The sequence below is a fragment of the Tenrec ecaudatus genome, chromosome 8 (genome assembly GCF_050624435.1).
Source record: "Tenrec ecaudatus isolate mTenEca1 chromosome 8, mTenEca1.hap1, whole genome shotgun sequence".
Taxonomy (NCBI): Eukaryota; Metazoa; Chordata; class Mammalia; order Afrosoricida; family Tenrecidae; genus Tenrec; species Tenrec ecaudatus.
This window is the reverse complement of record NC_134537.1, coordinates 42,597,693-42,620,480: the sequence shown is the minus strand read 5'-3', so window position 1 is coordinate 42,620,480 and position 22,788 is coordinate 42,597,693. Positions and strand designations below refer to the sequence as shown.

Sequence of the window (22,788 nt, the reverse complement as noted above, 5' to 3'; positions counted from 1 at the left end):
GGGCAGTTCCCCAGCAGAATCAGCAAGTGGGGCCCCGTAGCTCAGAAGAACAACAGCAGCCTGCCCGTCCCTCACACTATGAGCCCTCCACACTGCCCACAGGATGCTGTGCAGAGCAAGCTGTGAGTCACAATATCAAGTTAGAGAGCTTCTATATTTTTTTCAAGTGTGGGAATCCTCTCATCTTATTGATAAGGAAATAGGCCCAGAGAGATCCAGCCACTTACCCAGGATCATCGTCCACTCTCAGACTCTCGACTCAGCCTGGGATCCCCCACCATCACCTGTCACTCAGTGTCCTGTGGGTTGGTGACTCCACCAGCAGAGAGAGCCTTCCTCCCAATGTGCAGTTGAGCAGACTGAATGAAGAAAGAACTGCTCAAGAACCCAGAACACTGGTCCCCAATGCTACTTTGGTGGTCAAATCCCTTAGCCCATCCTGGCCTATGCTTTCTCCTTCTCTAAGGTTAAGAAGTTCTCCCAGGAGAGATTTATTGAGCACCTACCACATAGCACCTACATTCTGCATATGGTATGTCCCGGCCGGGGTCCCATGAATCTGTGAGACCTGCCTGCTCTTCAAGCAACTTTGTGAAATCCTGCTTTGGGCCTCCGTGTAATGGTTCCACTGGGGCATGAAGAAAAACTCACCGTCTTCCAGTCAATTCAGACGCCTAGGCTCTAAATCTTTATGGGAGCAATGGCCTCACCTGCAGAGGGGCTGGTGGGTTTGAACTGGGCCAACAATTACACAGTAACTCCAGCAGAGCTGCTAGAATCATGCTTTGTTTGTTTTTAACCAGGAGAGGGGGTTCAAATAAAAAATTAGGGGGCAGGCGGATCATAAACTGTGTCGAGGCAGCAGGCGGCCTCCAAAGAGCACATCAGGAGAGCTGTCTCCAGGGAGGTATGGTAGGGAGATGAAATGCCATGAACCACACACAAGACATTGGCTGGCCAGAGCCAAACCAATCCAAGGCAGCAGATGGAAGCAGAGGGATCACATTAGAAGTCACCGTATGAGATGGACTTAAAGTACAGTCTATAAATAAAGAGTGTGGTTACCAAGATACAGGTCTCTCTTCCCATGGATGTGGGGGGCATCCTGAAACCCAACCCAACCCACTGCCATCTCGTCAATTACAACTCATAGCAAGCCTACATAGGCTTTCCAAGATTGTATCTTTATGGGAGCTGGCAGCCTCATCTTTCTCCTGAGGAGCAGCTGCTGGGGTTTGAACCGGTAACCTGGCACTTAGCAGACCTAAGCTACAGTGCCACCAAGGCGCCTTGAAGGGGAGGACAGAAGAGAGAAAGCCTGATGATAATTTGCTGAGGGCTTTAAGTTAAAAAAAAAGTTTACAGAAGATGGCAGAAGATGCTGGAAACAAGCTTTCCTCCTTGCTGAGCACATGTCTGGATCATTCGTGGTGGAAATTGGCACTCTCTGCAGCTCCCACCACCAGGGTGGTGCCAGCACTGTTAGAACTGGCCTCCTGGCAATGGAGCTGAGCAGGCTGGCACAGGGGCGAGGCAGCCGCGCTGGAATGATGCCACACGGGGATGAAGCTGTTACGGGATGTCCCAGCAAAGGGGGGAGTCTGAGCCTAAGAGGATGCACAGCACTGAGAAGACACAACCATGGCCGCATCCAGAGAAGCAATCCAGCGGGAAGAGATAGTCACCTATTGCCACAGTCCACATCCCTGGGCCAGGTCAGGGCCCTGCTAATGCACTTCTGTAGGGCCCTCTGGTCACCTGCAAGATGCTTGTCCCTTGTGTCCCATGCCTACTGTCAGCTTGCTGAGGGCCAGGACTCCATGAGTACCGCTCCGTCTCCATGCCCACAGAGGAGCAGGCTGGCTGGTGCCTGAGCAAACGAGTGCATGCATGCAAGAGGGAAATGGACCCACAGAAGCAAGAGCCCTGCTTTTGCTGTTTGTCAGTCCACAGCGGGTCATTTCGCCCCCTCTGACCCCAGCTGCTGCTTCTATAAAACAGAATGGTAGAGACAACCTTAGGGGATCCTACGGGGCTTGTACAATGTCTACTAAAAGCTTTGTAAACAATGAAGATCTGAGCAAACGTTCATGATCATCGTATCCTGCCTGAAGCTAGGACATTAACAAGATGTCCACCGTGGCCTCACTGTTAACTGTGAATGTTTGCTTTCTGAAACCAGAGCATTGCAAACATGCTTCTCTTAAACAGCGTGGGGCCAGCCCCTGGCTGAGAAAGGTGGCTTGTCTTGGGCATTCAGCAGCATACCTCTGAACACCTCCCATGCCCTCTGCCAACGCCAGCCTTGGCAGACATGTGGCCCGAGCTCCAATTACACAATAAATAGGCTGGCCAGGGTCCTCTGGTCAACCCTGGGTGAGCCTGGTTTCTTCCCAGGGACTAACTAGTCTGTAAATTTTCTGTCTATGAATGGATCCTTCAACCTCTGCCCTGTCACAACATGTGAGTATGTGTGTTACTCTGGGTTGGCCAGAGAAACAAATTCACTGGAATTCATATGTGTGCAAGAGAGAACTTTATATCAAAGAATAATTGTATATTAAGAAACTATCCCAGCTCAGTCCAGGTCAAGTCCATAAGTCTGATAGTAGCCCATATGTCCAATACCAGTCTATAAATTCCTCTTCAGACTCACGCAACACATGCAATGGCGCCGAATGCAGGAAGATCACAGGCCAGTGGGTGGGAAGTCATGTGGATCGAGTGGCAGTGGAAGCATCTCAGCACTGCGTGGGTCTCCATGTGGCTGGAGACCCAGCTCCAGCTGGAGGGCCCTGGCTCCATCGGCGTAGCTCCATGGGACTTGTCAGCAGGAATGTCTCTCAGGGAGACAGGCAGAAAGAGTGTGTCTGGCCTCCAGTGAGCTATTTATCTCCACGGTGCCTCCAAATGTGGTCATCAAAGTGCGACCTGATTGACAGGCTAGACTCTCAAGTTGACAGGTGATGATGTAACTGCCACCGAATGTGTACGCCTATTTAGCAAACCCCAAGCTGAGCCCATTGTCGCCAATTCCTAGGAACCACCCAGGACAAAGCAAAACTGCCCATGAGGTTTCCAAGGCCGCACCGTATGGCCAAAGTCAACCGCCACCTCTGTCTCCTGTGGGATCCAACCACCACCAGTCTTTGAGCCAGCAGCCAAGTGGTGCTTAACCAGTGCGCCACCAGGACTCTACAGACTGAGGGGGGGGGGTCGCTTCCATGACTCTACAAAGGAAACGGTGGCCTAAAGTATGTCCCCGAACTCTTCCCCTTTGGCTTAGGAATGATGACGTTTGGGTTTGGGTTTTCCAGTCTACTAGTCTACCTCAATATGTGCATTTGAGGACGTTTTGGAAACTGAATGGACTTATATTCCCTGCGCTGCGCTCAGGGGGGCCGTCCTAAGGCAGAATCAACTCGGCAGCGTCCAACAACAGCGAGCAAACAGGATCCATGCGGGAGAGCGTGTCTTGGCAGAAGTGAAGTGATAATAACGTGCAAAAGAATAGCCAGTGCCAATGATGTCCAGCCAGCCCCCGACATGTGCAGAGTCAGGTGCACTCCATAGGTCTCTCAAGGCTTCCGTTGGTAGAAGATTGCCACACCTTTCTTCCAAGGCACCTCCGACTCATTCGAACTGCCACCCTTTCTGTTCCTGCTCAAGCATCGAACTAGCAATGCCCCGGGCCCTCCCAGGTAATAAGAACTCACCAGACCAAAACCTCACTGCCACTGAGTATGTTCCAACTCACAGCAACCCCAGAGGGTACAGAATGGGTGCTGGGGGTCTAAGGCTGCATCTCTTTACGGGAATAGAAAGCCTAATCTTTCCCCCATGGTTTTGAACTGCTGACCTTGTGGTTTACAGCCTAGCTCATACCCCACAATGCCACCAGGGCTCCTGAATAAGGACTGTTAATTAAGTAGATAACGTATGTCCGAGTTTACTTGTATTCGGAGGTATGGATCTTATCCCTGTTGTAGAGATAAAGAACACGAGCCCAAAAGAAAGCACTGGACTCACACACAGGGTTATACAGATGGTCATGATGGTGACATATTACAATGTAGTCATTCTGGCTCCAGACTCAATACCCCACAAAATAAGGAGGGTGCCACCCAGCCCCCATCTGAACAACAGAGCCAGGTGGCACAGGGTCACTGCTCAGCCACAAACCAAAGCCTTCGCTTTGAGCACGCCAGCCTCCCTGCGGAGGAAAGACGTGGCGGTCTGCTTCTGTAACGGGGGGTTTCATGGTTACTGAACAAGCGAAACACAAGCCATCTGCCACCGAGGGGTTTCCAACTCAAAGGGAAACTCACCCTAAGCTTTCTGGAGCTACCAGCCTCTACAGGAACAGACAGCTTCCTCCCAAGATGCAGATGGTGGTTTTGAACAGCCCACCTTGTGATTAGCAACCCAACACTTACCTGACAGCAGTGCCGTTCAGTCATGTCCAACGAACAGTGCAAAACACTGCCCCATCCGCCCTGCACCATTCTCCCAAGTGTTACCACGTGTGAGCCCATCACTGCCGGTACTGTGTCAGGCCATCCTCCCCGGGCTCCCCTTATTTGCTGCCCCAGCAGGGTGTCCTTCTCCCGAGACTGGTCTCTCCTGACAGTTCTCCAAAGCACATGTCAGCTAGCCCGAGGGACAGTTCTCTGGCTCCATGAGTCTGAATCGACTGGGCGGCTATGTGGTTAGAACTGAATAATGGAGGCTTGGGGGGTAGGGGGGAGTCGGGAATAACGGAGTCTTGGCAGCGATTTAGATTTTTGGGAATATCCCCTCTCCTCTTTTCCCTGGTTTCCTCTGGGGCTCAGCCGTCCAGTGTTTCAGGATCCACATGGGGGACCACTTGCAGGATCCTGGGGGCAGTCTGCCTCCTCTCTAACTGAAGCGTTGCGTGTGGTAGTCGCAGATTCCTCTCAGGCCCCGCTCCCCGCTGTCTACAGGTAACCTGGGGGTTTCAGGGTCATTCCCTAAACTATGGGGGACAGAGCCTTCCCACCCGAGAGCAACCAGACAGCAGCTTGGCTCTCCTCGGGGGAGAAAGGGTTTGCTGGGAGATGTCTGGGTCAGTGTTGCCAACTCAAGTTCATCGCCGCGCTTAGCCGCCTCTGTTGACCACCAGCGAGGGCCTCCCCTAGAAGATCAGGCGAGGAGATCAGACAGGAGAGGAAGTAGCAGCTGTTAGTCCTGCAGAGGCCTTGCTCCGAGTGGAGGCTTCTCAAACTACAGTGCCTCATCTCCTTGTTCCCTGATGCCTCCGTGGAGAGAGGACACAGGGACGGAGCAGACAATTGTGGATCCGTTCACATGTCCCCCTGCTCCAGGGCCGGATTGCTCCAACCGGCACCAGCCACATTCCTGCGGAGAGGCAGATGCATCACCAGTGTGGCTGTTGGCGCTGCCTTTGGTTCTCGGCAACTGCATGCGCAACTGAGTGCCTCTCAGGCCGCTGTGCACCAGCAGGCTTTCACTGGCTGGTTTGAGGAGGAAGGTCGCTAAGCTCTTCTTCCCAGTCTGCCGTAGCCTGGAAGCTCTGCGGAAGCCTGTTTGCCACCCCAACAACATGCACGCCTCCACTGAGAGGCAGGACTCAAACCCGGGTCTCCCCCATGGAAGGCAAGGCTTCTACCTCTGAACCACCAGGTCAGGAGGTCTGGAAGAACATTAAATTAAGCCAAAGCTCACCCCCTGTACCTTCTGTGCGCGGTTTAGTTGTACCCAGGAGGAAATCTGGTCCTCTCTCCGCTGACTCTGAGCGTGCCTGTCAAGAACTGCAGGGTCCTGTCTCTCCAAGCTCTTCTCTTGTCCCTACCTTGTTCTCTCACCTCAAGGAACCCAACGAATGCTTGACTTTCATTATTTCCCTTTAAATGACCCGCTGGGAACTACCTGGGTGACGGCTTACAGAGCAGACCATTGGTTGTATATTCAACAGTGTTTCACGCACACATTTTATTTCGCCTCACCCCCCTCCCACTGTGTTCCCTGTTTGGTTCCTCTGAAGGCGGGCATACATCGCAGGTGTAAGTATGTATGTCTCTCGCTCGAGAGCACAATGCCCTCGCTAAACCGTGGGGCTGAATGACGATGCGTCTAAACCCCCTGCGTAAAAAGCCGCGTAGCACAAGCCCAGAAAGGAGAGAAGCTGGCCCGAGAAACCCTGGACAGTTAGGTCTGGGGATCTTCCTAGGCTGCGTGTTCAATGCAGGCCAGCGGCGTGGCCCGAAGAAAAGCCCCTCGTAGTGTCAGGACTCGAGACATGAAGAGTCCCTGCTGGGACAACTGCATGGAAAGGCTCAGGCTCAGGCTCAGCTCTGGGTGCCCCCACTAGATAGAAAAGGTTGATGAGTCTCCAAAGATGACTATGAAAAGGTTGGAAGCCGCACCTCTGGGAATCACTCACTCAAAGAAACATTTGGGGAATGGGAACATTTTGGAAAACATCAAGGAAAGCGTGGTATTGATTTCAAATACGACATGAAATCCCTATGGAAGGAAGACTTCTGTATTACCCTAGAAGGCAGACTTGGAAGAGTTACAGGCAAATACCACACGCCATCCCCCTACACACACACACACACACACACACACACACACACACACACACACACAATGAAGACGCTTAAAACCACAGCTCTCCACCAGAAGGGGCCATTTTCATACAGTCATATCCAAACTCTCACTGCCGTAGAGGTGATGCGGATTCATAAAGGACCCCGTAGGACAGAGCAGAACTGTCCCTGTGGGTGCCCAAGGTGGCAGCTGCTCACCGCGTTCTTCCAACGGCTGACCTGATGGGTAGCAGCCCGATGGGTAATCTGGGGCCAGGGTCCTCTTTCATGAAGCTGAGGGGCCCTGCCTGGAGCAGGAGGTGAGATTAGAAGCTTGTGAAAGCTCAGGACAAGGCGCCTGGTGGAGTAGGGGGTTACACAGGGGGCTGCTAGCCACAAGAGCCGCAGTTGAAATCTCCAGCCACCTCGAGAGATGAGATGAGGCGTTTTACTTCTGTAAAGATTGACACTCTCAGAACCCCCCAGTGGAAGCCTTGCTCTGTTCTACAGGTCCGTATGAGCCAGAGTAGACCTGATGGCAGTGAATAAAAGCCCAAGGTGCCTTGGGGTGGTGGCGGTGGCGGTGGGGTTTATAATCTGTAATGTTTGCCTCCTATCTGGGTTTTGTGTCCTCTGCAGCTTTGTCAGGCCTGGAATTGAAATCTCTTGGCCAGGTGTCATGCGGGTCTCTATCGGAGTGTTAGGTGCAGGTGTGAGCCTGGAGCCTGAAGCCATTCTCCTGGAAAGATACACGAACGTTAGCAAGTGTTGTGGAAAGTGCTCTGAGCTAGGAATTTGGGGTCGTAAGCCTCTGTTCCAAACCAGCTTGGTGGGATCCTTACTTTCTTCAGTGTATGACTTAAGATGCCCTCTGCTTAAGCAATGAAATCAGGCTGCATGTTGGGGAAGGGAGCCTGGTGGCACAATGGTTAAGCACTTGACTGATAGCCAAGAAGTCAGCAGTTCAAATCCACCCGCTGCTCCACAGGAGAAAGATGCGGTCATCTGCTCCCATAGACATTTCCAGCCTTGGAAAGCCTCTGGGGCCATTCCATTCTGTCCGCTAGAACCATGTCAGTGTCGGAACCGACGCGATGGCATTCAACAGCAGCGTGTATTAGAGAAGGTCTTAAGTGGGAGCACACAGTTAACACTCAATTGCTAGCTTATCGATTGGAGGTTCACCCCCACCCAGCAGTCCTGCAGAAGAAAAGACCAGGTGATGGGTGTCCCTCCTACTCTGTAACACACAGGGTCACCACAAGGCAGCACCTCACACTGATCGCAGGGTGTTAAAGAATCAGTATGGAAACAACTGTACTCTTAGGGAAGGAGCTCTCATGGTGTAGTGGTTGCCTGTTGGGCTGCGATCTGCATGGTCAGCAGTTCGAAACCACCAGCAGTCTGGAAAGAGACAGACTGGCCTTTCTACTTTGATCAACAACTGTGTTGAAACAACAGTCTTGGAAATGGATAGGGCGTGGCTGTGAATCAGCATCGCCCCAGTGGCAGTGAGTTTGGTGTGGGGCACACTCTTAGAATGTGGCACACTCTTAGAATGTTAACATCTGAGTGACCTTGAAGCCCCATCGGTCCACGGCACCCATGTATTAGCTCAGGTCTGCAGAAGAGAGGGGAAACCTGCACCCACTCCCACACCTCCTGATTCCCACCTCCACATTTTGCCACAATCAGGAGACTGGAAAGGCCCACAGACCGTACTCGGTGCCCTGCCCTTCGTTTGGGCACCGCGGGAAGCAGCTGAGTCCAACAGCACCTTTGGTGGCAGTCAACAACCGTAGTTCTTAGGCACAACTAACACCGAGGGCCCTGGTTTCACGAGAGCTCGTGTGGGTGTCACAGACGTCCCGGAGGCACAGAGAGACACTGAGCCGATGACAACTCCGAAGCAGCTCCACCCGGGCACCTGCGGCTCGGGGCTCTCCTGGGGTTTCACCCCAGTTTGGGCCTGGAGCAGAAGTTTTCTGGGGACTGTTGTATTTTTATCACTGCGTATGATAAAATGCAGTTAAAGGGGGCGGGGGTTCGGAGCACCATCGTCCACCCCCTACCCCCACAAGGCCAGGGCTAACATTTCGATGAATTTCCTTGCTGCTTGGTTATGGTGAATGAGGTTGTTGATGATAATGACATTTTCCATACAGTTACCCAAAAAGTTTTATGAAAAATGAAATGAAAAGATAAAGGAATGCTCCCACAAACCTTTGAATCGCCTTCTGATGTATTACTCAGCAGGCAGACTTCTTTGTTTTTGAACATTGTACTGACGGGGCAATTTCTAAGGCGATCACAATGTTTGGGGAATACCTAAGCACTGCATAATTGATCATTCCCTTAGTGGGTTGAGCATCATTACCCAACCACGCTGTTTCTGTCAGGCATTTATGTTTTTGTTTTAGGGCTTTTAAAAAATATTATAGTGTTAGATTCTGCTCATTTAAAAAAAAAGGCTATTATTTATGTGTGAAGCCTCTCCCAAGTATGCTGGTGACATCTTTCGGTTGGAAGGACAAATGATAATAATATATAATAAATGTATGGGTTGTGATAAGAGTTGTATGAGCCCCTAATCAAATTAATAAGAGGAATATCTAATAAAACACTCCATGCTGTCGCCGCGGCATTAGCGGCAGGCCCCAGACCCCTGGGCGGGGAAGAGGGCGGGTTGTGCCAGGAGCTCACCGGACAGGTGGATGTTCTTTGCCTCAACAAGGGGATACTTGAAAGCCCCTGCACCTCTCACGGCCTTTCCTGGGGATTCTGAGGCTGCAAATCTTGATGGGAGCCAGACGGCCTCCTCTTTCCCCAGAGGAGCGGCTGGCTGTGTGGGACCACAGACTTCTGGGCAGTAGCAGGCAGTGCTCAGCCTGCGGTGCTGCCGCTGAAGCGATTAGCAATACATCCCACCCAACGGGGCTTCTCCAGTTAACGTAACCAAGGAGCTGGGATTCCAATGCACATCAGTGGTCCGAGCGGGACACAATCTAGCCTACAGCACATGCAGAGCTCCTTCCTAGGGGCAATCCGACTCCCACTATTGATCTGTTCAGCTTGCCCCCAACTACTAACCCCGGGAAAAGGAGCCTAAAGGAAATGGGAGTCATTCCCAGGGAATGTGAGTGAGAACTTTTAAAGCCCAGATGGGCACCGAAGGTGGTCATGTGACACGTGGGCCAGAGACAGTGAATAAACTACAAAGCGTTCCCCACTTTGTTGTTAGTAAATGCCTCCGAGTCAGCCTCAGTACCCGGTGACCCTCTGTGTAGTGGGAGAAGCCACCCACATGCTGGGAGGACAGCAGGGGCACTGTGGGCCATCAGGCCCCGGAGGTTTTCTTGGGCCGACTTTCAGAAGCCAGTAGCCAAGCTTTGGTCCTTGTTAGTCTGGAAGCTCCCCTGAAACCTAGCCTGCCATTATAGCAGCACACAGTTCGTGTGTGTGTGTGTGTGTGTGTGTGTGTGTGTGTGTGTGTGTGAGAGAGAGAGAGAGAGAGAGAGAGAGAGAAATGGGTGGTGACTGGACAGAAAGGGCAATGCCTGGGTTGAGCCAGGTGTAAGAATCCTATCAGTGAACCTCCAAAGCCTCATCATCCAAGTTCAAAGCCATGAACACAGGAATGTGGGGCAGGAAGAAGGGGAGGAAAGATGTACCCAAGAAGGAAGCGTGGAGCCTGGTCCGGGAGAAGACTCAAACATTTCAAAAAAGTAACAATGAAAAATCGTCTTCAAGCTGATGTGTGGGAGATGCAGGAGCCCTAGTGGTGTCATGGTTACACACTGGCCTGCTAATGGAGAGCTTAGCAGTTCAAAACCACTAGACTCTCCTCGAGAGAAAGATGAGGCTTTCCATTCCCCTGGAGAATTGTAATCTGGGAAACCCACAGGGGCAGTTCTGTCCTGTCCTGTGGGGTCACTGCCAGTCAGAACTGACTCTATGGAAGTGAGGTTGAGTTTGGATTTTTGGTGGGAGATGCAGACAGCAGTTTTTGCCCCAGGAGCAGAAGAAGGAGCAGGTCCAGTGGAAAGGCAAGTGGAGCTCAAAGACGGGGTGTTTGTGCCTGCGTAAGGTGGGACCCTCTTCTTTCCCCCAGGAGCCCTGGTGGTATAGTGGTTATGCATTGGGTTGCTAACCTCGAGGTCAGTGGTTTGAAAGCACTAGCCACCTCCATGGCAGAAAGATGAGGCTTTCTACTCCAGTAGAGTGACAGTCTCGGAAACCGACGGGAAGTTCTGCCCTGCCCTGTGGGGGTCATTGTGCATCAGCATTGCCCGGGGTGGGGAAGGGGGTGCAGGGAGTCTGGTTTATCTCCCCTTCCAGACACATGACACCCTGCTTCCCATGGCTCTGGGGTCACTCCCTGCTTCTGTTTGAGGCTAAAGGGTGGGGCTAGGGGCAGGGGTTGCAGGGGTCAGGACGGAGGGAGGCCACCTCTCCTGTTATTCCCAGACATCACCTGGGAGCGGGTGCGAATGGGTGGGTTGAAAGTGGTGCCAGCACAATTGGAGCCTCGGGGGGCTGGGAAGAAGCACCGGGCAGAGTCCTTGGAAGGGAGCGAGGGGCCTGTGAGGGAAGGGGTTGCGGGCTCAGGGAGGAATGACAGGAGCGCCAGTCCAGCCAGAAGGCAGAATCAAAGCCCTGGTCCTGGGCGTGCTCCAGGCTCCTGCTGCAGCCAGAGCAGCAGCCTGCCTGCCTGCCTGGCCCTGAGCTAATGACTTGTTTTGTTTTCTCTCTGCTTCCCAAATCCTTTCTCCATCTCCGGCCTTCCCTCTTCCCACCCTTTCCCTTTCTCTACGTTCACCCCCTTTATTTCCCCACCCCCACCCCACCCCATCTCCCTCTCCCCCTCCCCTGCTCTCACATCCCTTTCCCACCTCCCCCACCTGCCTGCCTTCCCGCCCCACCTGCCCCCAAAGCTGTCCGGCGGCTGTGAGTTGACGGTGGTCCTGCAGGACTTCAGCGCGGGCCACAGCAGCGAGCTGACCATCCAGGTGGGCCAGACGGTGGAGCTGCTGGAGCGGCCGAGCGAGAGACCCGGCTGGTGTCTGGTCCGCACCACCGAGCGGAGTCCCCCCCAGGAGGGCCTGGTCCCCAGCAGCGCCCTGTGCATCTCCCACTCCCGGAGCAGTGTGGAGATGGACTGCTTCTTCCCCTTGGTGAAAGGTAGGGAGAACCGTGGGGGGCAACTGTCTCATGAACTTGTTTGTGGTGAACTTGGAGAGAGTCGACCAGCTGTGCAACGTGACAGGTGTTTTGTAAAAATTAGAGCTGCAGGATCCTCTAAGGGACCATGGTGGCACGGTGGCTAAGCACTCGGCTGCCAACCAAAGGTTGGAGCTTCAAGCCCACCGGCTGGCCCTGGGGAGAAAGACGAGGCCGTCAGCGTCCATGCACATGACAGCCCCCCGTGGCCGTTCTCCTCCACCGGCTGAGTGGGAACTGCCTTGACGGCAGCAGGATCCTTCCCTCTCTTCTTGAGTCTCCGGGTGGTGTGGACAGTTGTTAAGCACTCCACTGCTGACCCAAAGGTTAGTGGTTCGAAGCCACCCGGAGGCTTGGTGATCTGTTTCTAAGAAGGGCACCGCTTTGAAAACCCTCCAGAGCCCTGTCTACTCTGCTCATGGGGTGGGGCCAGGGTGCAGTGGCAGCTAACAATGTGACTTCTTCCAATGGCACTCAGAAAAGTCCTGTTCCCCGGTGTCCAGAAGCCGCTGACCCCCGCACCCTGCCCTCCACAGCAGGCAAACGCCTCTCCAAGCCCCTCCTCGGGCAGAGAGGCGCCGCGACCACGGCCACACAGCTGACCCCGCCGAGCTGCCCACAGGCCCTCCACCATCTGGGGGCACGCACGTGCCTTGGAGGGACTGTTCACGATTTGGGCCTTGGGGCGCGTCTTATATAAGCTTGATGTCGCCTCCACCTGTTTGCTGACTTACTTTTTCTCACACCGGAGGACCAAAACACATCTTCTCACGTAGCGACTGTCTTGTTACCGCGGCGTTTCGCATCTACAACAGGTGCCAACGAGACAAACACCAAACTGCCGTTTTGACTGTTTGGCACATTAACCGTACACGGTGCGGTCGGGCAGCTGTGTGACGCTGTCGTTAGTCGTGCCCCGTCCCCAGAGCTCGGTCCTCTCCCCGCTGTGTGGTGGTGGGTGGTGAGGAGCCTCAGAGGCGAGCGACTGACAGCAACCCTGCGACCCAAACACTGCCGGCTCCTGCGCCATCCGTCCCATTGTTCTTATGTCGCAGCCGCTGCAGCCATCCACCTGGTCAGAGGCCTGCTTCCCATGCCCCTGTAAAGGATGCGCCTTAACCAGATGCCATCACCCTCCTTGGTGGTCTGACGTGGCTTTTGGGTCTTCGGAGCTTAGCCCTGCTGATAAGTGAGGCGCGGGTGAGCTCAGAACAGGGCTCTCTCCACAGGCGAGCTCTGGATTCGCAGCATTGGCATCGCTGAGTGCTTGTTAGAAATGCACGTTCTCAGGCCCCGTGCCAGATCTATTGAACCAGAAATGCTAGGGTACGGCCCATCAATCTGTGTTGTTACAAGCCACCCCCAAGCGACTCTGATGCCAGCTTAAGGTTGAGGGCTGTTTTCTGGAACGGCAACGCGAGCAGAGGCTTGAAGACCCTCATTGTACATTGAGAAGCAGAGGACCCACTCGTAGTGTTGTCACGGGTCAAGTCATCTGCGGTATGGGGGGTTTGTATGGGACAAGGGAGCGAGGGAGAGAGAGGGGGCCTGTTCTGCCAGGAGACGGGGTAAGGGTCACTGGGGAGACTTGTGGCAGGTTTTCTGGGCCCCAATTGATCCCACCTTTCTTGTCCCTCCAGCCCCGGAGCTGAGGTGAGCACCCTCAGACCAAGTCCTCAGGCATTTCCCTGCCCTGCTGACTCTCAGGCTGTTCTGGTTTCCATCCTTTCCACTGGCCTGCGCGGTCTTAATTTCCAAAGCAGCCCAGAAGCCAGAGGGCGTACACAATAAACCAGCATCCTGCTGCAAAGCCCCTTCTCCGCCCCTCTCTCAGGAGCGTGGATTGATGTACAGAGCGCAGGTAGTAGCACAAGGTCTGGCCCCGCAGAGGTGTCACGTATCACGAGAAGTGGCAATTACTGTGCCATTCGTCATGCGCTCTAACACAACAGCAGCGGAGTCCCGCCAGCCCAGTCGTCAAGCCGCCCCAGAGACAGCCAGAGAGCGGAGCACTTTGTGAGGAAGGTCGCCTTTCCACCGTGTCCTGACTGCTGCCTGTCGGCCCCGCCACGTGGGAACCGCCTTGTAAGATGGAGCAAGCCCCTGGCCCGTTCGGCGTCATTCCCATGATTCTTCACAATCACAAACCACACCTCTGTGACCCTTAGCAGCCCACACACCTCCACTGACACATGGGAGCGGCTACGTGGGGGATGCGCTGGCCCGGAGCGGGGCCTGCGTCTCCCGTAAGGAAGGCAGGAGTTCTGCCACGGAACACTTGTCATGGTCTTCCGGTTGTGTAAGCGCTAGGGGCTAACCCGCAGCCATTCTGAGCGAGGACGGTGAGGCCGTCTGCTCCGTATAGATGCACAGCCTTGGGGGACCTAGGTACCCTCTCCGTGACTCAGGCGCCACATGGCAGCAGTGGGCTTGTGTTTGCTCGTGACTTTCTATCGTGAATTCGGTGGGGCGTCCACATTTCGGGTCATCGTTTTTGTATTCAACAACTTATAAAATCTCCGAGTGGTTTGGGCTTGTTTGATTGTTTTTTTAAGCCCTTTCAATTTGTAGTTCAAAATGGCCAGGATTTTCGAAGTACTCAGATATTTATAAACTCTACCTGGTGATCTATTGTTATCACTCACTCTTACAGTCTCCCTTTCTCTCGTCTCTCACCCGGCCCTTCTTTCTGTCCATTGCTCTCTTTGTTTCACACGTTTGCGTCTGCTGAATCGTTGGATAGTAATAATGGAAACCATTATTAAACGGAGGGAGTGCTGCTCCTGGGATTCCGCCAGGTCCAGCGCCGAGGCCTGACTTCCTCGTTTCCGCCACCAGAGGGCAGGGTCAGTTTGCAGCATTGCAGCAGGCTCCCCTGCGCTGAGCCAGCTCCCTCCACTTAGCACATGCACCTGCCCCTTCCCCAAGTTTAGTCACCCCTCCTTTCCTCCTTGTTTTCTGAGGATTAAGGAGAGACACCCCTTGTCTGTCGGTTGTCATACTGTGGAGGATTATGCATTGCTGTGATGCCGGAAGTTCTGTCGGTGGTATTTCAAATGCCAGCAGTCACCCACAGCGAACAGGTTTCAGCGGAACCTCCAGACTACAGAGAAGGACCCTGCTGTCCCCTTCGTTGGAAGAAGGCCCCGAGGACTGTGCACGTCGCTTCAAAGCACGGTCAGGTGCTGAATGCTGGTGAATGGGATCAGGGCATCGTGGAGACAGTGCCAGAGGGGCCCTCGGGTCCTAGGGCCCCCACAGTGTGACTGAGGAGGAGCTGCTTTCTGGAGTGGAGTCGACCGTGGTGACATCGGGCATCAGACGGCGGGAGTGGAGCCTTCCAGAGCTCCATTTGCTGATGGGGCCCGACCTCAAGGACAGGAGAGACGGCTGCAAAATGTGCTAATGACCAGCACTGGGGACGTGTGTTGTACAAATCTAGGAATCAAGTCATTCCACCGCAGAGAACCATTCCCTAGGCTTCTGCGTCCACAAACCTTCCCAGGAGCAGAGCCTCCCCTTCATCCTTCAGGAGCGGCTGCTGAATCGAACCCAATGACCTTGTAGTAAGTAGCCCAACCCTTAACCTACTGCACCACTGGGCCGCTAATTGATCTTAGGCTGCTATAATTATTGAAAAAAATCTTCCTAATATCGAAAGAAAATGACTGCTTTCTGAAATGGCTGCTCCATGCTCCTTGCTTTCCCCAGCCCTGGCACGAGCCTTCTCCCTCCTGCACACCCTTGAAGGTAGCCCTTATGCCCTGCCTCTCCAGCCCCCTGCTCCTCTTCCTCACCACCCTTCTGTAAATGAAGCCTAGCTAGTCGCGCCTCACTTAAAAAGGTGCAGCCGCACCCTGAACACAGGGGTTCAGCTCCCCTTCGGATTGGATTGGAATTGGACCAGACCTATTATCCTGGAGTGTGTGTGACTCACGGCGATCCTGTGGGACAGGGTAGAACTGCCCCCTCAGGTTTACACCGCCGCGGTCTTCATGGGAGCAGGTGGCCGCAGCTGTCCACTGCAGAGCCGCCGGTGGGTTCCAGCGGCCGAGTGCTTTCACCACGGTACCGCCAGGGGTCAAGTTGGACTTCTGCAGCTCTGAGTACACATCCATCTGTCAGATGGCTGTGCTGGGCTGCTGTCCTGCTGCAGGCTGTAACCCTGGTCTTTCAGATGGCCACCGGGTAAGCCGTGGCGGGTCCACTGTCCAGGAGCTTCCAGACTAAGCCAGACTAGGAAGAAAACGTTGGTGATGGACTCACAGAAGGAAGCCCAGTGGATCGCAACAGAGCATCGTGCAGCTCACTTGCCGGGGCCGTCATGAGGAGCGCCCGTCGAGAGAGGAGCACATCACGCTTGGTGAAGGGAGTCGAAGATCCATGCAGCGTGGCAGCCCTCAGAGAGCTCAGTGGGCACCGTGGCTCCCAAGACACACTCCAGCCTGCTGGCAGTTTTTAAAATGGCACAGGGCCAGGCGACGTTGTGTTCTGTTGCGTAGGAGCAGCTCAGGGGAGCTGACAACAATTTGGCAAGCTAAAGTCGCCTCCCCTGGTGAGCATGTAGTCAACTCCTTAAAAAAAAAAAAAGCATGAAGCAGGGAACCAGTAGAGAGGTCTGTGGGGCCGGCCCCAATCGCAATTACGTGGACAGCTACCCCTCCCCCCAGAAGAATTCACTTCAGAGGACAGCACTGAAGCTGCAGCTCAGGGAGAGGGATATGTCTGATCGGAGCACACGGGAGCAAATGAAGGGGGAGGAAGAGAGAGTGGAGCACATCCTGACCCACCAGGCCTTGAGGCCAATATCCCTGCTCAGAGCAGCCAATCCACAGAGAAGACCACATGAACGGTGCCACAATGAGACACGACATCCCTCCTTGACCCATAGCCCTACAGGGGACAACCCTGGAGACGCAGTGTGGGAATTCTGCCCGATCTGATCCCACCACACTAAGGCTAAACACTAAGGGCCTGCAACAGAACAGCAAGGGGAGCAGAGCAAGGAAGTCTGAGGGAATACCAAAAATAGACTTTGGGGGCCAGGGCGTGACACCCCATTAGACTCAACCAGAAAACACTCCTAAAGGTCAACAAACAGACCTTGAACTATTTATAGACTTCTCGCTTTTTTTTTTCTTTTTGGTCATTGGTTTTTTTTTTGTTGTTGCTGTTGTTGTTTTGTTTTTATGCATATTATCTATGTTTTATGCATATTATCTTGTTTTGTGCATATTATCTATGCAGCTCTATCTAGATAAGATAGGCAGGATAAGCAATCTGGAGGAGAAAACAATGGGGCCATTGGTTCTGGGGAGACATGGGAGAGGAGGAGGCGGAGGAAAGGAAGTGGATGTTAAACCTAGGGACAAGGGAATACGTGATCCAAAATCAGTGGCAAGGAGGGTGTAAGAGCCTTGGTAGGGCTTGGTTAAGGGCAATGTAAGCTAGAGGAATTACTGAAACCCAAATGAAGGCTCAGCATGATAGTGGGACAAGAAGAAAGTAAAAAGAAATAGAGGAAGGAACTAGGAGGCAAAGGGCATTTATCGTGGTTCTCAATCTTCCTAATGCCGTGACCCTTTAATACAGTTCCTCATGTTGTGGTGACCATAAAATTATTTTCGTTGCTACTTCATAAACTGTCATTTTGCTACTGTTATGAATCAGGCGGCCCCTGTGAAAGGGTCATTCGACCCCCAAAGGGATCGTGACCTATAGGTTGAGAACCTCTGGTCTAAATACAGACATGTAAATATGTAAATATATTTATATGTGATGATAGGGAAATAGATCTATGTGCATATATTTATAGGTTTAGTATTAAGGTAGCAGATGGACACTGGGCCTCTACTCAAGTACTCCCTCAATGTAAGAACACTTTGTTCTATTAAACTGGCATTCTATGATGCTTACCCGATACGATTGCTGAAGACAAAGCAGGTGCATAAGCAAATGTGGTAAAGAAAGCTGATGGTGCCCGGCTATCAAAAGATATAGTGTCTGGGGTCTTAATGGCTTGAAGATAAGCAAGCGGCCATCTAGCTTAGAAGCAACAAAGCCCACATGGAAGAAGTACACCAGCCTGTGCGATCACAAGAAGCACACCAGCCTGTGTGATCACAAAGTGTCGATGGGATCAGGTATCAGGCATCAAGGAACAAAAGATGCTATCATTGTGAATGAGGGGAAGTTTGAAGTGGAGACCCAAAGCCCATCTGTAGTCAGCGATACATCCCCTTACAGAAGAGTCTCAGGGAGGAGAAGAGCCAGTTAGGGTGCAGGGTAGCAGCAATGAAACATACAACTTTCCTCTAGTTTTTTAATGTACCCCCCCACTATCATGACCCCAATTCTACCTACTAATCTGGCTAGAGCAGAGCATGTACAAATGATATAGATAGGAACTAGAAACAGGGAATCTAGGGCAGATAAACTCCTCAGGACCAATAATGAGAGTAGCGATACCAGGAGGGGAAGGGGAAAGGGGGGTAGAAAGGAGGAACCGATCTTAATGATCTACATATAACCCCCTCCCTTTGGGGATGGACAACAGAAAAGTGGGTGAAGGGAGACATTGGACAGTGCAAGACATGACAAAATAATAAATAATTTATAAATTATCAAGGGTTCGTGAGGGTCGGGGGTAGGGAGGGGACAAATGAACTGATACCAAGGGCTCAAGTAGAAAGCAAATGTTTTGAGAATGATGATGGCAACAAATGTACAAATGTGCTTGACACAATGGATAGATGGATGGATGGATGGATGGATGGTGATGAGAGTTGTAGAAACCCCCAGTAAAATGATTTTAAAAAGAAATATAAATCACTGACCTGTATTGAGCCAAGTTCTAAGGAAGCGGTTCTCAACCTGAATATCACCTAATATATCCTGCAGATATTTACATTATGATTCATAGCAGTAGCAAAATTACAGTTATAAAGTAGCAACGAAAACCATTTTATGGTTGGGGGTCACCACAACATGAGGAACTGCATTAGAGGGTCGCAGCATTAGGAAGGTGAGAACCCCTGTCCTAAGGTAATGCTTTTATCCTCATATCAATCATGTTTTCCTCGTGTGTGGTCTCAGAGACTCAGAGTAACATAAGGAACAAGCGGGGACCTAGAATCGAACCCAGGTCCACCCATCTCCAACATCTCACTGCTGGGCTTGCCAGCCTCTCAAGTCTGCAGGCCCTGGAGGCAGGTACATTAGTTTATCTTCTCCAACTGGGCTACCTGTTAGCCAATCTCAGGAAGGATTGCAAGAGTCTGGGTAGTATTCGTACCAGCCCTCTGTTGCTCCTCCTCCTCCTCCTCCTCCTCCTCCTTGCTCGCCTCTGGCTCACGAGTTCCTCGCCTTCAGGGTAAGAGCAGCTGTCAGGGACAGTGTGCCGTGAAGGTGCTTTGCACCCTAATAGGATGGACCCTGGTGCCCCCAGCTAGAGCAACGCTCGTCTGTGCGGCACTCTGGACAGCAGGCTGAGAGGGGGCCAGCGCAGAGGGGGCCTGCCCAGCCCTGCAGCTGGGCCAGTCTGTCCAGCAGATGTTCCGCAGGGTGGGAGCTCCCTCCCCTTCCTGCTGCCAGACCAATACACCACACGTTTCAGGAGGCCTGCCGTTCCTGCCCCCCTCTGCGGCCACATCCACAGGCTCCCTGCCTATGGGCTCACGAGGGGGCTCCCAAAGCAATGTGTTTGAAGCAGCCGGGAGGACTGGTACCTCTCTGATCAGCGGTGGGCAGTCAGGGTCCACAGGAGCAGCACTGGTTGCGTGTGCATCTGGTCACAGGACAGAAGCGGAGCCGAGGGAAACAGCACTGCCAGGAGATCGCAAGGGATCTTCACAGGCGCTGCCAGGAATCTAGGGTTTAGTGTTTTCTCCACCTTAGAAAAGGCTTCCTTAGGACAGAAAGCCAGGTACTTCCTATCTCCCACTCTCTCCCCAAACCCCTCATTGAAATCTTGGTCTTGCTAGCTGCCACTGAGTCTGGCCCAACCCATTTTTGCCCCCTTGGTTCCTGAGAGCAGTGCTGTCCCGTGGGTGTCTTTATGGGAGCTGGCCCGCCTCCCCTAGCCTCTGAGCGGGTTCCAACCTCCTGCCTCTAGAGTAACAGCCATCTGCCACACAGCAGCTGAGCCGCCCAGCCTGTGGACTGGACTTGACCCCCCTCCTCCGCATTCCAGGCAGCCTCCTGATCTTGGACTTGCGTTTAATACGAGCCCGGCAATTTCTCTGCCCATCTTCTCACTGAAGAATCCAATATCCCTTTGAGCCAAACAAAGACATGTTGGATTCAGCTCAACAATCCTAACCCTGGTTTAAAGTGATGACGTGTGCACCTGCTTCTCTTTTTAGTTCTGTTAAACGTCCGTAGGCTTGGTTGAGGAGCCCTGGTGGCACAGAGGGCTCCTTGTTGGACTGTGGAGGACAAGATAAGCAGTTCAAGCCCACCAGCCGCTCCAAGAGAGAAAGAAGTGGCTTTCTAATGGAAACTTCAGGGCCACTTTGACCTTGCCCTCTAGGGTGACTGTGAGTGAGAATCGACTCCATGGCAGAGAGGTGGGTTTTCCCAGGGTCGCTCTGAGTTGGGGGTGCAGTGGTCACGAGTTGGTCTGCTCACGTCAAGGTCAGCAGTTGGAAACCACCAGCCGCCCCCAGGGAGAAAGATGAGGCTTTCCGCACCATAATGAGCTGACCGTCTCAGAAACCCACAGGGCAGTTCTGCCCCATCTGACAGGGTTGCTATGAATTGGAATAGACTGGATGGCAGTGCATTTGTCAGCTGTACTATCTGATCTCACCGTCTTCCTAAATCACCCGCAGGGTCTCCGCCAGACCCTGGTTTTCTTCCCATCCCCCTCAGAGCGCACACTGCTGCCCTGGGCGTCCTGTGTGTGAGGCACCCAAGCACCGACTCTGGATCTTTACTCTAAGGATCCACTCGTGAAGTTGGACCACACGACCCCGCCAGTGTGGTCGTCAGAAAGAAGAGGTGCGGTACCAGCCATTTCAGATGGCTCGGTGTTACAGTCTACCGGTCCTTCCCCCGAAGGGTGTTCCCAGATCTCTGTGGAAGCAGGGGAGGCTTGGTGCCCAGGGTGTCCACCGGTCGGTCTAGGGCGAGGACAGGATGAGGGATGAGACGCCACTGATCTTCACTGAAGAGCCACTTCATCTTCGTGGCCCTTACTTTCCACGTGTGCACCAGGGGGAGTTGATAAAACAGCCTGTCTCACGGGGCGCTGGGAGGCTCCGCAGCACAGTGTTTAGTAAAAGTGACTTTAAAACAGTCAGGTCAGCCTTGCTGTTACGTGGTTTGAACAGGGGTTGGCAAACGTTTGAGACGCAAGAGTCAATCCTGGCCTCAAACAAGTTAAAAGCTATTCAAGAGCCATAACTGTCTCCTTACACACAGACTAAATCACCATGATCGCAATAATATCCTGTAAAAATTTTCAGGTTTACTTGGGGAGCCACATGTCCGAGAGCTGTGGCCCGAGAGCCGCCATTTTCCGACCGTGTTTAGACTAAAACAAAAGGGAGCTGGCTACCCCTCCTGACGCTTGCCACAAAGATGTTGGAAGGGACTTGCAAACGTTCACGGAAAAATGGAGCGCAGAGGTCGTGGCTGCTTTCCCAAGAACTTTGGAGCAGGCCAGTGGGGGACGTGAATTCACAGCAGCCAAAAGGTGGAAACGCCCCGGATCGCCATCAACAAACAAAGGGATAAACAAGCGGTGATGCAGAGACACGCGGTAGGACACGCGGTAGATGAGTCGGCCCCAATGAGGAATCTCGAGCCCCCACAAGCTGCCGCATGGGAGAACTCTGAAAACACCCTGCCCAGTGGAATAAGCCTGCCACGGAGGGACCAGTGTTCTGTGACCTCACTCATGCGACACAGCTCATGTACAGAGACCTAAGCTTATTAGCGACCAGAGGTGGGGCAGGGAGACAGAGCCATAGCTTAGGGGCCAATGGGCTTCTGTTCACCCAAACCAAACTCACTGCCAACAAGTTGATTCCAACTCAGCGCCACCCGACAGGGCAGGGTAGAGCTGCCCCTGTGGGGTTCTGAGCCTGGAACTCTTGACAGGAGTAGAAAACCTCATCTTTCTCCCTCGGAGCTGCTGGTGGTTTCGAACAGCCCAATGTGCAGCTACTACGCCACCAGAGCTAGTGGTTATGGTTACACAGCAAAATGAGCCCCCTCGGGGTCACTGACTTACACATTCAAAACTTGTTCCATTAGCCAGTGTTGGTTTACGGGCATATTTTGCCACTTTTTATGACAAGAAACAGATGTTGAGAAGTGCGGCATGACTAGGGTCCTGGAGTAGAAGGCCCAGATCTGAATCAGAAGGCTGGTTCAGCCATTTCCAAATGTATTGCCTTGGGAAATACATGCAAATAGGTTTACCTTGGTGTTTACCTGGGCAGAAGGGAAAGCTGATAGAGGGAAGGTCACTGGCCAGACAGTAGATGATGTTAATGTGACCCAAAGGGAAGGCAATGTATGCTAAAGGGAGGTAGACAAAAATGATGTAAGCAGGGAGAGACACAGGGGTCCTCCACCTTCCTCGGGCCGCAGCCCTTTCATATAGTTCCTCATGTGGTGGTGACCCCGGACCACAAGATTATTTTTGTTGCTACTTCATCACTATACTTTTGCTACTATTATGAATTGGCGGCCCCTGTGAAAGAGTTGTTCGACCCCCCAAAGGGGTCGCGACCCACAGGTTGAGAACCACTGCATGAAGAGGTTTGCACAAGTCAGAGGTGAATGCTGTCGTGCGCACAGTGCTGCAGCGGTGGTGCCCTCCAAGTCGATCCACGAGCAGGAGTTGAGTGGACCAGTTCAGAGGGTAGCTCGAGAAGACAGAGCCACACAGTACAATGAAGCACGCAAGGACCTGGAATGGGGCCATCGAGAGGGGAGCACACACTCTGCATGTCTGAAACTGAAAGAACCCAGGGAAAAACTCAAG

General features: G+C 53.0%; 1 protein-coding gene across 3 annotated transcripts in view; it reads left to right on the top strand.

Annotated features, from left to right (window-relative positions):
• The window catches only part of KALRN (kalirin RhoGEF kinase), a 727,411-nt gene that overhangs the window by 555,354 nt on the left and 149,269 nt on the right, over positions 1 to 22,788 (top strand). For all 3 annotated transcript variants that reach the window (XM_075556312.1, XM_075556314.1, XM_075556313.1), the window contains exon 34: positions 11,507 to 11,753. In XM_075556312.1, coding sequence (XP_075412427.1) covers positions 11,507 to 11,753 — 247 coding nt within the window. The remainder of the gene's footprint in view (positions 1 to 11,506; positions 11,754 to 22,788) is intronic.